This window comes from Pelmatolapia mariae, linkage group LG15 (genome assembly GCF_036321145.2).
Source record: "Pelmatolapia mariae isolate MD_Pm_ZW linkage group LG15, Pm_UMD_F_2, whole genome shotgun sequence".
Taxonomy (NCBI): domain Eukaryota; kingdom Metazoa; phylum Chordata; class Actinopteri; order Cichliformes; family Cichlidae; genus Pelmatolapia; species Pelmatolapia mariae.
Genome location: NC_086240.1, coordinates 7,265,362 through 7,277,201, shown reverse-complemented (window position 1 = coordinate 7,277,201; position 11,840 = coordinate 7,265,362). Strand labels below are relative to the sequence as shown.

General features: G+C 39.9%; 2 protein-coding genes across 2 annotated transcripts in view; both read left to right on the top strand.

The window, feature by feature from the left end:
- snap91b (synaptosome associated protein 91b) overlaps positions 1-11,840 on the top strand; it is a 28,876-nt gene that overhangs the window by 11,412 nt on the left and 5,624 nt on the right. Inside the window, exons 4-17 of the mRNA XM_063496114.1 lie at positions 313-388; positions 2,050-2,152; positions 2,300-2,393; positions 2,496-2,607; positions 2,724-2,830; positions 2,941-2,982; positions 3,497-3,570; positions 3,753-3,758; positions 4,313-4,325; positions 4,418-4,551; positions 5,132-5,205; positions 5,421-5,435; positions 6,039-6,209; positions 8,534-8,632. Of these exons, the coding sequence (XP_063352184.1) occupies positions 313-388; positions 2,050-2,152; positions 2,300-2,393; positions 2,496-2,607; positions 2,724-2,830; positions 2,941-2,982; positions 3,497-3,570; positions 3,753-3,758; positions 4,313-4,325; positions 4,418-4,551; positions 5,132-5,205; positions 5,421-5,435; positions 6,039-6,209; positions 8,534-8,632 (1,120 nt within the window). The remainder of the gene's footprint in view (positions 1-312; positions 389-2,049; positions 2,153-2,299; positions 2,394-2,495; positions 2,608-2,723; positions 2,831-2,940; positions 2,983-3,496; positions 3,571-3,752; positions 3,759-4,312; positions 4,326-4,417; positions 4,552-5,131; positions 5,206-5,420; positions 5,436-6,038; positions 6,210-8,533; positions 8,633-11,840) is intronic.
- LOC134643642 (uncharacterized) lies at positions 8,943-11,835 on the top strand. Its single transcript, XM_063496113.1, has 3 exons — positions 8,943-10,469; positions 11,104-11,190; positions 11,717-11,835. Exons 1-3 carry the CDS (start codon positions 10,277-10,279, stop codon positions 11,719-11,721), a joined length of 285 nt encoding a protein of 94 aa, XP_063352183.1. The 5' UTR covers positions 8,943-10,276; the 3' UTR covers positions 11,722-11,835.

Sequence of the window (11,840 nt, the reverse complement as noted above, 5' to 3'; positions counted from 1 at the left end):
AGTCACCCCTTTGAAATAAATAATAAATGTCTGGTGTGGTGTGAAGTTACCACTTTAGACAGCTGAAATTGGTCTTTCAAGGCATTTGCAGGAAGCCTGATGTTTCACAAATAAATAGAGGCTTTGACCACAAGTTAGTGGAATGGGTCCACTGTGCATTACTCCTGTAAAAGCTATTAAATGATGGAATAAAAGCTTGAAAAGCACAACAAAGAAAGCCCTTACTAGAGATGTCAATGCTGTGTTGTTGGCTGTAGTTTTCAGCTTTGACTTCTACAGGATTTTTCACTGGGTTTTCTTTCTCTTTCTCAGAGGTTCATTCAGTACTTGGCATCCAGGACATCCTTGTTCAACCTCAGCAACTTTATTGACAAAACTGGATCTCATGGTAAGACGACAGTCTGATCAACTGTAATATTCTCCCTTTGTATCGTTGTGTATCGTTCTTTGTAAATGGATAATCTGATAATAACCGCACATTACTGAACTTTCTCATCCTTTGCTCCTTAGGTTACAGATTTTAGAGAAGAAGTTAGGAAAAATAGGAACTAACAGGAAAATAACAAATATCACATATCAGCTACAATCCCAGCAGCCAATCTCAGTGCTGATGGATCAGCTGCTACCCTTCCATATATACATTCAATCTAGGGCGTTGTTTAATTTGTTGCACGCTTTTCAAACCACCTCCTTTCCTGCTCCACCTTTCATACTCGCTTGGACTTAATCGGTGTCAACTAATGAGATCCATAATTTGTTAGACAAGGATAGAATTTTTGTAGTTTCATCTCTGTACACAACCAGACAATCTAAGTGAAGTGCAGACTTGAAGAATTACAGCCCTATACACAGCTCCCCCATTTTCAGAGATTTAAAATGAATTGGAAAAACTAACATAATTTTAAATATAAGGACTGTTTTCAATACTTGGATGGAAATCCTTCCCAGTTTATGGTTGCTGAAGTTTAGAACCCATGGACATCACCTAATGCTGTATTTGTTCCATTGCAAGGTGGCTGCTAAGCCTTTACTGCAGCCACCTTTATTGCAGGGTCTTTCCATGTACGGTTGTATTCAATAACTGAAAAGTCAGGTGACTGACTTGGCCTTTGAAGAATATTTTATTTTTTTGCCTTGACAAACTGTTGCATTGCTTTTGTATTTTGGGTCATTATCCAGTCCTAAAAATCTAATTCTGGCCTTTCTGTTTTTGAGTGAAACCAGTGATTTGCACCTTGTTATAAGCCATCTTCCATTCATGAATGCATCTCTTGATAATGATATGTCTACTTCCTTAAGAGTGTCCTTTTTCTTAACTATGGAAAAAATGCTGTCATCATGCATTTTGTTGTCTTCTGATGTATTTCGGACCTTTTAGAGTTGCTTAACTGGCCAATGCATTTTTTCCTTTTAAGAATGTACCAGATCACTGATTTGGCCCTCACAAAGGTGTATTTTTAGCCAAATGACGACCTCACTCACTTGCACTGACATCCTTTTGGGCCCCTAAAATTACAGTGAAAAGCTATGAAACCTTATCATATCAAATATTGTGTCTTGTGACTTCATTTGTCATGAAATAATAAGATGACAGGTCTCACTTGAATTGGCAGATTCATTTTAGCCTCGGCAAATGGGGGCTACATAAAAAAAATCACTGAAATTCCTAAATGCAAACCCTTTGAATGAACCCTCTCAGCTTTATAATCATTTGCATTATATTTTTTGTTTGATGTGGTACATCACCACTGTGGTAATGTACAGACGCTACAAAATTGTGTGTTCAGCAAATTATGGACCAAACTGTCTCAGCTACACATGGAGAAATTGTGATTCCTGTTATATTGACTGCTTTAGGGATACACTGTTTACTGCAGGTTCTAAAAAATATTTTCCCACTAGGACAAAGAGAGATCAATGCATGAAGTGAGCTGTTGAGAAACAAATGACAAATAATAGAAATAATCAAGAAACAAATAGGAGCAGACAGCAAGAAGCCTATTAGCTTTTTGTTCAACAATCATTTAATTTTGATTTCATTTTGTGTAGGCTATGACATGTCTACATTCATCAGGCGGTATGGACGATACCTGAATGAGAAAGCCTTTGCTTACCGCCAGATGGCATTTGACTTCACCAGAGTCAAGAAAGGGTACGGTAAACACGGTGTGCATGCAGTCGTTCATAGCAACACTTGTTTGGCCATTAGCATTTTCTTTTACATGCTTTTACTTAGCGTGTGGTTAAAACCTGTAGCTCTTCTTTTATGTAAAATACTCTCTCTATTGTGTTACCTCAGCGCTGATGGAGTGATGAGAACCATGACCACTGAGAAGCTGCTGAAAGGCATGCCTGTTCTGCAGACACAGATTGACACACTCCTGGAGTTTGATGTACGTCTTTGCTTTGATTTGCACACTTTTTCTTCTTATTTATTTATTTGGATGAACAGAACCTCAGACAGCCCTACTTATCTCTGTCCTGTCTTCTCTCAGGTTCATCCCAAGGAGCTGAACAATGGGATCATCAATGCTGCATTTCTGCTTCTCTTCAAGGACTTGGTGAAACTGTTTGCATCCTACAATGATGGGATCATCAACCTATTAGGTTAGTAGTCCACTTAAAGTGAATAGATTGCAGTTTTTTTTTCACTTCACCGATGATAATCAAAAAAGATGGACAAGGTGTTTGTCAGTCAGCAAACCTCTTGTTTTTGTGTGTAGAGAAATTCTTCAAAATGAAGAAGAGTGAATGCAAGGAGGCCTTGGAGATCTACAAGCGTTTCCTGACCAGGGTGACAAAGATTGGAGAATTCATGAAGCTGGCTGAGGTAGCCTCAGCGGTCCTTTTTCTTTTGACTCACATAGTGACTGTAAAAACTGAGTCTGTGCAGTGTGATAATATTGTTTTTTAAATGTATATATTTGTTTTCTTTAACAGACAGTTGGAGTTGACAAAAATGACATTCCCGACATCAACTATGTAAGTTCCATATCACAGCTCTCAGGGTTTTTTAATCCCACTTTGCAAGCGATGGGATCAAGAATATATAATGCATATGAATACCATCCATCTCCTCTCACACACACATGCATACACAGAAGCCCATGTCTCACCCACCACCATCTCCCCACCCAGTGTCTCCACCCAGGGGTAGTGGTGGATCTAGCAGACTCGGATGACGAGGACTGCCCCTTTAAACCTCTCGAGGAACCGGTAACCACAGAAACAAAGGGGTTATTTTGGCTGAGTGCCTGTTTACAGGATGAAATGTTGGCACGTTGACCTTTCTTTAATTTGACAAACAAGTCACACAAAACACACAAATCACTCTTGTGTTTGTGTGTGCATAGACACATGCATGCGACTATTGCGGTGGGATTTTCTCTCACTCTTGTTTCTGGTGATTAAACCTCGGCTGGAATGTATCTGAGGAGATGATTTAGGATTTGTGTGGAGTTGCGATTCCAGTTTGAATTTTCTTTGTTCTGTTCAGGCTCCCAGCAGTATCCTAGAATCTCTGGAAACCCACATGAATGGCCTGGAGGATACAAAAGGTGGAAAGAAGGGGTAAGACGTAACATTTCTTTGCAACGTCATAGTAAAAACATTAGGATAACTCTTTCTATCTCCCGCTTTTGTTTTCACGAGTAGCCAATAGAAATATTGGTAGAAACAGGTTTTGTATTTCTACAGTTTCCTTTAACCCCTCCTCTCTTTTACTCTCCTTTACGTTGATTTGGAAACACCAGTGAAGGGTGAGCATAAGTGTTATGTTTCGTTTGCAGTTTACTAACTATTTAGATGTATTTACTGTCCCACCTCTCGCCCCACCCTCCCCCAGGTAATAAATGTGCACATTATTCACATGTGAATTATGAACTGGATCAATCGAATAGTTCACATGTGGAAATGTGTGTGTCGGTGTGATTACATGCGTGACCTCTGGGAGACACATGTTTTGGTAAACAGCAGGTCACCACATGTGTACTGTCATACGCTAATATGCAATGTGAATCGCTATATGAAGGGTTTCATTCCCAAGTCAAACTGAAAATGAAATAAAAGCTGGCAAAATCAGACTGATTTAACAAATCTTATGCGCTGGATTTTATTCTTGTTTTCATACTTGATTATATATTATGGTACTTTGGAAATTAACTCTTCATATGATCACATATGATTCAGTCTATCTTAAATGCTTGTTTGAATCCCCGATATTGAGTTTAAAATGATCTGTAAAATTGAGTTTTTGTCAAGCAGTTTGTTTTAAGCACATCACTTATACCTCCTCTTGTTCTTCCACTTTCAGGTCTCCAACAAAGGTAAGATGCACATTTAAAGTAGTCTGTTTTTTTCTTTAGCCTTTTATATTGTGAATCAGCACTGAAAGGGGGCTTGTCTGTCTGCTTTCCAGGGATCTCCTACAAACAATGTGTCTCCAACGTCAACTCCAGCCAAATCTTCAAATGCTGTTCCCACATTGCAGCCTCCTCCTGGGGACAGTGCTGCCAGTGCTGCTGCTTCAGCTGCTCCTGAACCGGCCGAAGAGTAGGTTCCTATTTCTAGTAAATACCCCGCCAATACAACCTTTCAAAAAACATTGGATTTTGTTAACATCTATAAAATACCATATACTTACAGTGTATCTGTATTGTCAGTATTGCCAAAAGTAATCACCACCCATCAGAATCAATCAATCCAATTCCAGCGTGGTACCATGATACGATGCCGCCTGTGCAACACGTCCAGTGTGAAATTTCCTCTCTATAAAATATTCCACAGTCAGCTGTTAGTGGTATTATAACAAAGTGGAAGTGATTGGGAACGACAGAATTTTAACAGACAGACAGAAATCACGAATTGTGATTGTTTTGGTGTCTGCTTGCCCAGTTTAGTTTCTCTTTTCATTCAGTTCACATGTATAATTTGGATGATGGGTAAATGATCTCAGAAGCAAGACATTTCCCACGATGTTGTCTCCACTTTTTTTAGTGCTAGGTAACAAAATGTCAGTCTAACAGTGCTATTTTAACCTCACCCAGCTGATTAAGTGCAAGTAAACTATTGATCATGTGCAGCAGCAAATTTTCACTCAGAAAAGTGTGGTTAAAACTTCATCATCTTCCAGTTCATTGCTAGATCTGGATCCACTGGCCTCTACTGGCCCTTCAGCACCATCAGCTGCCCCCACATCTTGGGGAGGTAAGTGGCCCTCCTTACTTTAGAACAGCTGCTGGCTCGTCTGATATCATGCACATGGTTTTCGTTGTAGTCATTGTTAGAAAGAACGACAGATAATCTAGTCCTTTTAGTGAACACGTAACAGTCTATTTTCATTGGAGTTGACTAGAGAATCAAATCAAATCTCCAGAATAAGACATATCTTCTCCCTGTTTCTTTGTTTTCTGCCTCCATAGATCTTCTTGGATCAGGTGAGTGCAACTCCCCCTCTTTACTTCACCTGTAGGATCTGGTCCAGACTAGTCCATTCTTAAAACCTCCTCCAGGTTGCCTTGATTTTACTGGTTTTCTTGCTGTAATATGAAATTGAAGCAACCTGGAGGCAATATATTGTTTCTCTATTTAAAAAATGTAAAAATAGACAACATTGCAGCAGTGTCACATGGTTACTTCCCTGTTTGTCTCCTCAAGCTGTTCTCTTAGTCTGAGTACTCTCTTTGTTTCTCTCTGCCTTCTCCCTCCCCTCCCTCCACATACTCCATTGTCTGTTTTTGGTTTATAATGGGGGCTATTTTGGTTGATTGTTTTTTAATATTTATTTCTTGGTTGTGACTGGACAATGCTGGATCATTTGGCGACTTTTAATTTGTTTAAAAATACGGGTTTTTCTTCTTCTTTTTTTTGGCCACTTCTAAATGATCTTTATTGGGCTTTATTTGGATTGACCTTTCTTTTGGCTTTTTTTTTTCTTCACTCTCACAACGGTGACTCCACTGGCTATTTTGGTTCCTCTTTTGTGGTTTATTTTGCCTCCTTTCTATGGGGATTTCAAACACCCCTGCTGGTACTGGAAGAAATGGGCGATTCCTTGCTATCTGAACCCACCCTCGCAGCTGAGCCCACCCCCTCCCTTGCAGCGGCATCGCCCACTCCTGCAGCAGCAGAACCCGGAGTCTCTCTAGCTCCTCCCACTAGCACAGCAGCCGCCACCTCCCCTGGCGCCGCCAATGTGGATCTGTTGGGAGGTCAGTGGGCTTCCAGAAAATTCTCTACGAAGGAATCACTCTGGGAAGCTCAACTGTAAAACCCATCACACGATATGATAACACAGACGACTGCATGCTCAAACACGTACAGTATGTAGACAGAACTTTGCTGAATTATGGCAGTTGTTGTCTGTCCACTGCAAGCAAAGTTGTATCATCAAAAACTCTCACTGCGTACTGGATTGATGCACATCCCTATCAACTGCCTTAAAATTATAGCCCCACATTATTTAGTTATATTTAAACAGACTAAATAAATTTGATTATGGATTAACCGTGTCAAAATATATACACTTAATAGCTTAAAATGCTACTCAATGTTTAGAAAAACTTATCACTTGAATTTTCACTTTTCATTTCCTAATGCCACATTTCATGACAGTGTAGTAGTCCCTGCCTCTGTTAGCATCTTTTTGACTTTGATGCCCTAAAAACAGCAATTTATTAACAAGATGCTGATCGTAATTTTGGCCGGCATTGATATTACTCAGCGTTAAGAGAAGGTGAAAAGAAAGAAATGCTTCCATGCAGGTTGTGTAGAATAGATGGTTTGTGAACTAGGGTTTGCCATTTTGGAGGTTACTATGTTCATTTTCTTGTGACGTTGTTCATTTTCATGTGAGGGTAGAGTTGGGAGAACTATCAGCTACCCTGCAGCAATGCTGACTTATTTCACAAGATTAATCTGTAACTTATCACTGTCTATACTTCAGTAGGGTTATTAAAAGTGTTTCTTAGTGAGGAGACTCAATAGGTGTGCCTCTTGCTTAGGGCCCACAGAGCGTGCACGTTAGTGACAGGAACACATGTTGGGTGAACATGAAGAGTCTAACTACAAGGTGAAGACTGCAAAGTTTCTTCTGATAGAAACTCTACAAGATTTACAAGAAACTGTAAATCCAGACAGCGTTACCACCACAGGCCAAAGACAAAAAAGCCGGCTGACTGGTTAGGTTCCACTCCCAGGCATGCGTGGCTGTGCTGAGTGTGGTTTTTCCCGTCATAGTTGAAAGGTTTGCTAGATAAAGATTGGGGGGCAAAATAGGGCATTGTTAATTTGCAGTTGATGCATCAAAACCTGTTCAATAAACTATCATTCTGGCATAGTTTTGAGAGATGTTGCATGCCAGTTGTTCTTGATCACTTCATTGCTTGGCTAAATTTGTGTACAGCCAGGTTTCTAGTTCTGGACCTTTGGCTTGCTTTTCCTGTGCTCTGTGACATAATAATAATCTACTGTATTACAGAGAGTGGTATAGTGGCTAATGTGTGGTATAAAAGATTTCCTGTGTCTGATCTTGTAGCAACAAACAAAAAAACAGTCTATTACTAAAAGTACTGTGCACTAAGTGATGCACAGGGTGGTCCGAATTATCCATGAGCTGTTATTCCCACACACACCGCAGCTAAGTACAGTACTGCAATCACAACTTTTGTTTCAAAATGTTACGAGCGGAATTTATCAGATTTCGAGAGGTACATGAAATCTTGTCACCATTCAGGGTTGCTCCTTCTTGGAAGAAATTTACTTGAATAAAGTGTGTAACTACGTGGGCAGTAACTATGCTTTAGTGTCATGAAAAGTGTCATTATTTAAATTACTAAAAGTGAAATTCTGATGTGAAAAATATCTCAATATAGAATTTAAATGAATGAACTAGCTAATATGATAATAAGAATGACTAACAAGCAGTTTAGTGATGAGTTGTGTTTTAATCGTTTATCGGTGGTACGCAGTTTTATGTGATGTGCTTTTTTAGGAAAGCAATCACATTTAATCACATTATTTTAATCCATACAAAATGTACAATCAGATTTAGACTTAATATTTCTACAGATATTCTCCACATACTCACCACATGTTCACTTTTGGCTTGTATATACACTGCTGCACTCATGCGTCCTGTTTGATAGGCCGTAATGCTTTTCTTTGATCTCTGAAAAGCAATTCTATCAAACCCTGTCACATGTCTACAGCTACAGATGGCAGCTGTAACACTTGTAGAGTCCTGGCTTATTCGGCTCTTTGTGCACTAGATTAATCCTTGCTGTAATGCCTCCTGTCTGTATTCCCATTTGCTCATTCACCTGTCAGTCATCGATGTCACATAACAGTTCTGTACGCTGCAGTTTCTAGAAATTGAAAACAGCTTAAAAATGCTTTTGCAACTTAAATGCTTTAATCTTATGTTCTTTTTTCTTAATAGTCTCGTTTTCCTCTGGCTTTTTGACTCTCTCTTTTTTAATCCTTATTTCTTCATCTGTCTCTCTCCGCGTTTCTGTCCTCTCCTGGGGTTTTGTAGAAGCCTTTGCAACTCCTGCTCCTGCCGCTGAGGCCTCCGCAGGAGCAGCTGAAGGTGGGGCTGCTGCTACATCCACCCCAGCTGCCAACGCTGGAACTGGTGGGTGACCAACATCTGTCTGTGTGTGAGAGAGTGTGTGTATGTGTGTCAGCCAGTGGCATACATGAGAAAGCAACAACAACAAAAAACACGCAGTTAAGCAATTCTTTCTTTACATGTTTTCTGCATGAAAACATACAAACAATACAGCAAAGCAAGTTAGCTAAAAACTCAAAAATCTCAACAGGAAAGAAGCTGTGAGTTAATTTGTGATGCTAATATTAGCTTAATTAGCTTTAAAGATTTGCTGGCTTCAGCAGCTAAAAAAAACTTTGAAACAGTTGGTTTTTATTTTAGATAGCGGCGCTATCTAAAATAAAAACCAACTGTTTCAAAGTTTTTTTTTATTACACACAGTACTAAAAACCTACTCACAGTAGAAAAGGTACAGGTGTAACTATTAAAATAATCCTGGCTTTTGTTTGTGTACGTCGAGTCACGCTATTGTGGCTTTATATTTTCTCCTGTAACTATTTAAAATGCGCATATTTATTTAATTATGTGAGTCAGAGTTTCTCATCAACAATTACTATATTTTACTCACATGCTTTATTTTCCTAGTTAGAAAGGTATTCTTTCGACTTCCGTGCATTTCCATAGTTTGAACTCAGAACATGGAGATAACATGGGCACAACAAAGAGTTGTTAAAATGCAGGACTTTAATGGAATATATTGTTTGTTATGTTGTTTTTGTATTTCTTTTATTATGACTGTGAAAGAAGGAAATGTTATAACTTTACAGAGAAAGATGTAGGTGCCTGTGGTTGTGGATGTGTAAAGGTTAATGAGGGTTTAAACTCACGTCTTTGTGCAGGTAGTATGGATTCATTCATCATTACTGCTTGGGTATGGAAGGGAAATCTTGTGATTGGCGTTCAAGAGCAAGAATATTCATGCTTGTCTTTTGTCATCACAAGAAAACTTTAGACTTTCTGTTATGGAGAAGACTGCCTGGTTTTATTTGAAGTTCTTAACGTTATGGACTGTGAAAGGATTTAATAGCCGCTCCAGTTGTTTGTCATTTTCTCTCCCATCACAGATGCTATTTATAGCTGTAACTGTTACGACTGACAGCAGGAGTATGTTGGAGCTCTGCACATTTTCTCCTCCTATCATTCCCATCTGATGTTTTCCATTTCTCTGACCTCCTTCTTGTGGTTATTGCAGTACTCCTGTAACCGTTACATAAAACATACAGTATTGTGTCAAAATGTTGAAAAATAATGCAGTGAGTAGCTTCATAAGTTCACCCTCAAATCAGTAATTGTTGTGCTTGCACTTTTTCTTTGATGCAGCACCAGTTCTCAAAGGAACATTTTTCAAAGCATCTTGAAGCACTTGCTGCAGTTTTTCTCTGTCAGCCTGTCTCTCACTTTTCACTGTCTTTTTTTGTAAAGACAGACTGACTCATTGATATTGGGATCAGGCCTCTGCGGGGGACCAGATATCTAATGTCTAGAATTGACCTAAACTTTTGCTCAGTGCCGTATGTCTGCTCTCTTTTGTATGTCTAACATTCCCCTTCTCTCAATGTTTTACATTTCTTTCCTACCCCCAACACCCCCCATTTCTTCCCAAAAGACCCCTTTGCTCCCTCAGATGGTAGCACCAACGCAGCGTCTTCAGGTCTAGACCTTTTCGGCATGATGTCAGTGGAGAGCAATAACCCGGCTAGTTCCCTGGATGCCTGTTTTAGCTCTGGTGTGCCCCAGCCCTCCCCTTCCCATTCCCCTTCACCGCTCTTCACCTCCTCATCCAACACCATCACCACCACTGCAACCATTTCAGCTCCTATTGCCGCCAGCACCACCAGCCCTGGGATTGACCTTTTCAGTGGTAAACATTGGAGATGTGTGTGATCCGGCATTAGTAACTATCGCATCATACTGAGGCAGGCTGGTGTCTTCTTGACTCTGTGGTTTGAGGCTGTTTGCCATCTTTTTTTGTTATTATTTTTATGAGGGAAAATGTGCACATGTTTGCAGCTTTGCCTCTCCAGTTGAAAGAGTTTGAGCTTTTTAATATTCCTGTCTTGGGTGCGCATGTATTTGTAGATATCTTTGACTCCATGCCAGACACGAGCTTCTCCAAAACAGACCCCGCTTCCAGTGCTGACTTGTTTTCAGCAGGTACCCTTTTGCACTCAATCTGCCATCTTGCGCGTGCTCTTACTCTCATATCCTGTCTTGCTGTTTGTGTTTTTCAGCTTTGTCCTTGGCTTTGATCACGGAGAAAAAAAGGAAATGAGATTGCTCTGTTATGGGTCAGCTGAAAGCCACTGAGCTGTCTGAAGCATTTAGTGAATGACACTTACCTCTTTTCTTATTCCGGCATGTACTGCGTGCACTGAAACTGAACTTGATAAAAGCGCACTGTGCATTATAATGAATAGTTTCTGTGTGTGTGTGTTTAGTGTGTATTTGTGCGTGTTTGGGGTCTAAAAACATAATCTCCACCTTGCCTCCTCCAGCGGATGTGTTCAGCTCCTCTGCCCCCATCCTCTCCTCAGCACCCCCATCCAAAATTGACACAGGAGCCATCATGAATCTGTTTGGTGGTGGGTAACTCACATGACCGCCTCCCCTCACTCTGCCTCTCTTGTTCACGCTGAGGAAGCAAAGGACATAAAATGAAACAAGTGATTTTGAAACCATCAGGTTTTCTCCTTTATGATCATAGCTATTGCGATTGTTGCTGCTGTATATTTTGTTCTTGTTATTCATGTGGGTGGATACATTATTGGAGATTCGCACACAGATAGCTGAGATGAGTCAAAGTATTTATCAACTGCTAATGATGACTCTGGCTCAAGATTTTCTTTCTTTTAAACCAAAAGTGGCTACACTACTTCAGCACAATTATACTTGCTCTCATTTATCCTCTAGAAAAACACGATTATGAGCACAAATCTAACAACTAAAATTCCTTGCTGTGTATATCTGAGTGTTACATGTGAAAAGGCCATTTTTATAAGCAGTATGTGTGTGTGATGTTTTCATTTTCATTTTCTGAAATCGAAAATCCTGCTCTCATGCTTTCAAGCCCTCTTTTCTAACTCTAAGCATTTTGTCTGACATTAATAGTGTGAAGCTGAAGGCTGATTGTTCCCCTTCTTTGCCTTAATGCTGCGATGGAAATGGCTCGACCCACTGCGACCCTGTCATGGAATGAATGGTGGACTGTGTTTATGTTTTTGGTTGACCTGCC